This window comes from Limulus polyphemus, unplaced genomic scaffold (genome assembly GCF_000517525.1).
Source record: "Limulus polyphemus unplaced genomic scaffold, Limulus_polyphemus-2.1.2 Scaffold1511, whole genome shotgun sequence".
NCBI lineage: Eukaryota > Metazoa > Arthropoda > Merostomata > Xiphosura > Limulidae > Limulus > Limulus polyphemus.
In genome coordinates, this window is record NW_013667121.1 from 230,593 (window position 1) to 235,078 (window position 4,486).

Consider the following 4,486-nt stretch of genomic DNA (forward strand, 5'->3'; position numbering starts at 1 on the left):
AATATCAACACAACGGATTTATTCGGTATAAATATGAGCTGTTATTGATCAGTAGCAAGTCAAAACGTCGCTTAGAAAAGGTCATATGTGGCCTTGTGATTAACGTGTCGGACTGCGTATCGGAAGGTCCAAGGTTCGTACCAAGATACTGTTTAACATCTTTCCACTTTCGTCTGTGGCCTCATTATGACTGTGATAGTCAATATTTCGTTATTCAGTTCACAGCTGGGTAAAGACCTTGTGGCGGGAAGTGGCGGTGATTTGCTAACGGCTATTATCTGAATTGTTGACTCAATGACCTAGCTCTATAGCCCATGCGCACATCAGATGCCATTAACATTTATAATACTGATACAGATAGAACAGAATGCTGGGAATCAAGAAGACAATCATGTGTTATTTATTAGAAACTAGCCTTCAATAACAAACGTCTTTATTTCTGAAAGAACAGCTCTGTTTATTTGTAAAGAAAAATATAAAAAGAGGGGAATAGTGCCTAAAGTGACATATGAAAAAAAACTTAATCTTTACTGCAGAGTTACTTATTTTTTGAAATGCTTTTTTAATTCATTTTATATATATATTTAATATAATATATATATATATAATATTTTAGTTTTCTTATGATTGATTTTTGATATTAATTGGGTCGTTTTAAACCTGAAAAATCTAAGCTTTTATCATTTTTTCCACATCTACTTTCTGCTAGATAACTACTAGTTTAAAATACATACCTGCTTTGTCCTTTTTTCTTCAGTGACAATCTCAATACATATATAGTTTTTCTCTATTTTCTCACTAGGGGGATGCCACCTGCCATACTAGCTGCACGGTGCAACAAACTCCCCAGCAACAGTTCTTCACTTCTTATGGATGCCACAGTGGGCAAGAGTTTTCATCCTTGGGAGAATATTTCTCAAACAACCCCCAATCCATTTGTCGCTAGGTTCTCAGAGAGCCGCCACTCTCGCCAAGACTTCAACCACCAGAGGTCCACAGTGACGTCACCGTGTAACCAGTTATGTCGAGGAGGCCGTGTAACATCATCTCCAGTGGATACTGGCCAGATTCCTTTCACGAGCAAAGTCCACACAGAGTTAACTCATTTAGACACTACGTACTCCCAAAATGGGATAGGTTCTTCCCCTAACAAAAGTTGGGTTTTTAACATGGGTAAGAGTAGATTTCCTTATGGAGGAGTAAAACGAGAGGTATCTTCCACTAGCTGGGCGGATATGCAAACTCCCTCGGGCTCGTGGTTCGAGATATCAGGGACATCTCCTTTGCTGCAAGGACAGATTTCCACTAACTATACAGGAGGTGGATATAGTTACACCCCACCTCTTGTAGCAGCCACGATCACAGGTCATCTACTTACAACTGGTCAGCACCCACATCAAGACACGCGCAGGCCTATAATAACTACGGCTCAGGAGTTGGGTGCTCTACCATTCGGCCCTTCCCAGCCCATACTTTCACAAATACTGTCCCATCGATATGAACGTCAGTACACAAGGCGTGTCACGTGTCACTGTCCTAACTGCCAGGGAGTTGAGAGGCTGGGACCCGCTGGAACTCACCTGAAAAAGAAAACTCACACTTGCAATATTCCGGGATGTGGGAAGATGTATGGGAAAACGTCTCACCTCAAAGCTCACCTTCGTTGGCACACTGGTGAACGTCCCTTTGTGTGCAACTGGTTGTTCTGTGGGAAGCGTTTCACTAGGTCGGATGAGCTTCATCGTCACCTCAGGACTCACACTGGAGAGAAACGATTTGCTTGTTCGATTTGTGGCAAACGATTTATGCGGTCCGACCACCTGAGCAAGCATGCTAAGACTCACAATGGCCGCGGCACTAAGAAGAAGGGAAGTAGCAAAGAGACTTGTAGCGACTCAGAAAACAGTGGGAGGAAGCCGCCTCGTATCTGCTCTCCTAGTTCTATAAATATCCAGAATCTCACCCACCCCCACCCAGACAGAGAGATGATTAAAACCTGCCGTGGTCAGTATACTCAAACCTGTGAAACAAGCGACTTCACCTGAAGCCTTACAACGAAGGTAGGATCATTCTCCACATCATAGCCAAACTAGTTTATCAGGTAAATAACACATGACATGAAATGTCTCTACAGTGATGTAACTACATGTGTGTGCGCATGTATTTGTGTGTGTGTACATAGATATATATCTGTATATAAATAAACATACTAGAAATGCAGGTGTATTCAACGACCATACTCTTTGTATCACAGAAATTTGATGAAAAAATAAAATCTGGAACGGCCATATTTAATGAGATGATAGAAGAATGTATGGTTTAAGATAGATCGTTATTTTCTAAGAACAACTCACATCAATACGGCCTTGCTTCATGTAATCATTTAAAGAAAGACGACAAGCACGTTCCCACGATACAACTGAAAGACGTTTTGATGTCAGTGTTTGGTTTTTTGCTCTAAACTATTAATCTTCAGAAACCCTCGACAATATAGTCATGTGACCAGCTATCTTTTAAAACTAACTGTTTCAGTACGAAACGCTACTTGTTTTATAACGGGAAGGAAATATTTTATGTAAATATTACTTCAAAACGTGTTTGCTTCATTGGACGTGCTTTTAACACAGAAAAAACTGAAATTTTTGGAGTAATGTGAACTATGCACAATGTCTGGAAATATTTGTCTAATTTGTACTAACAACTATTTTTATATTTATCAATATTTGTTTTAAAATTTGAGAATATTTCGACCAAAAAGTATTTCATCCCATTGTCATGGTATCATCTTTTGTGAGATGCGTTTATAAAATATTTTCCCGCTTCCTGTTTTATTTTTACTTAAAATTATACAAATATTCTTTCGACTGAAATTTATTACAATTTCAAACATTCTATCAAATTATGCTTGGTATTATCCCATCCACTTGAGCCCCCCAGTGGCACAGTATGTCTGCGGACTTACAACGCTAGAAACCGGGTTTTGATACCCGTGATTGGCAGAGCACAGATACCCCATTGTGTAGCTTTGTGCATAATTCCAAACAAACAAAACCATCCACTTGATAACACAATGCCATCTGTTGGTCAACAATGGAATGTTTTAGTTTATAATCGACAAAAAACACCACTTACATTGAAACACGTAACACGAGGAAAAAAGGTATGAAATCAATTTGTACTAACACCAGAAACAACATGGAACAATGTCTCAGTAATTCCGAATAGTTTCCTTGTCATCCACAAGTTTTTAAAACTAAACATCACTTTATATGTCTGTACATATATTTAAGTAATTAAGCTGAACAGACATGTTTGCATAAGCGTACTACCAAACTCTTGGTTATAAGTTTTTGTTCCCCGTCAATGTTAGCTTCTTTCAACAATAAATGGTGCTTGTTATCTATTTTTGTTACTGTTGTATTTACTGCAATACTAAGCAGTTTCAGAGATCAAAGTCTCCCAGTGGCTCAGCGGTAAGTCGGAAAGCTTATAACGCTAAACACGGGTTTCAAAACCATGGTGGGCACAACAAAGATAGACCAAGTAGCTCACAAATAAATTAGTATGTTTAAGTTTGTTCTATGAACCTTAGCAGAGTCAGGTGTAGATTAATGGTTAGCGTGCTGAGATGCAGGTCGGAAGATCCAAGGTTCGAATCACAATATGCTGCTGAACACACTCTACTGGGGGCACTATAACCGTCAGACAATTCCGCTATTCTGTTAGTAGAAGCATAAGTTCCTAATATTTACCCTCCCTCTGGTCAACGATTATGGATAGCTATATCTGTATTCTACGTTAAATTCATGTAATCCATTAGGGGGCCGTTCAAGTTGAAAATAACAAATACACAATGAACCTCTGCATCACGTAGTCGAGTTATTTCAGCGTTTATATATATATATATATATATTAGTTTTCAATTGTGATATTCTTTTGGGTAAATTAGTTTTATATATTTTATTTCAAAACATTGAATAAAAAAAATATGTTAACATGTTTGTTGTTGTTTTAGCATTAAGTTACACGATGGGATATCTGTGCTATGTCCCTAACAGGGAATCAAACCCCAGATCATGATTTATATTTATAGAAAAAAATTATTTCAGATAATTCCAACTCTAATCACTTATCAGTGATTAGTTTAACCTTTATATTCACAAAATTACAGATTTTTGTTGATACACTCTTGACCAAGGTCATCTCTCTTCTCGTCATAACCTCGACTAGTCTATCTTAAATCGTATAACTATACCATTTATATTATTGGTAAACTGTGACTGGGAGGAACAAGTTAGGTGCTGGGGTTGATGTAAGGTTGCGCCATCTAGCTGAGATTCGATCCGTTTTCCTTTAAACGTTTGCAAAGATGTTGTTACGACAGCGGAAGTCACGCGACTCTGGGAGCATGCGCGCTGAAGTTTCTAGAAGGATCATGACTTATCGAGGAACCTCGCGAATGTCCGAGTGTTTGTCAGGCGCCCTC

General features: G+C 38.5%; 1 protein-coding gene across 1 annotated transcript; it reads left to right on the forward strand.

The window, feature by feature from the left end:
- The first annotated feature begins 806 nt into the window (after window positions 1–806).
- On the forward strand, window positions 807–2,045 carry LOC106463899 (transcription factor Sp9-like). The gene has a single exon (XM_013923978.1). The coding sequence runs from the start codon at window positions 807–809 to the stop codon at window positions 2,043–2,045; it is 1,239 nt and encodes a 412-aa protein (XP_013779432.1).
- The last annotated feature ends 2,441 nt before the right edge of the window (window positions 2,046–4,486 follow it).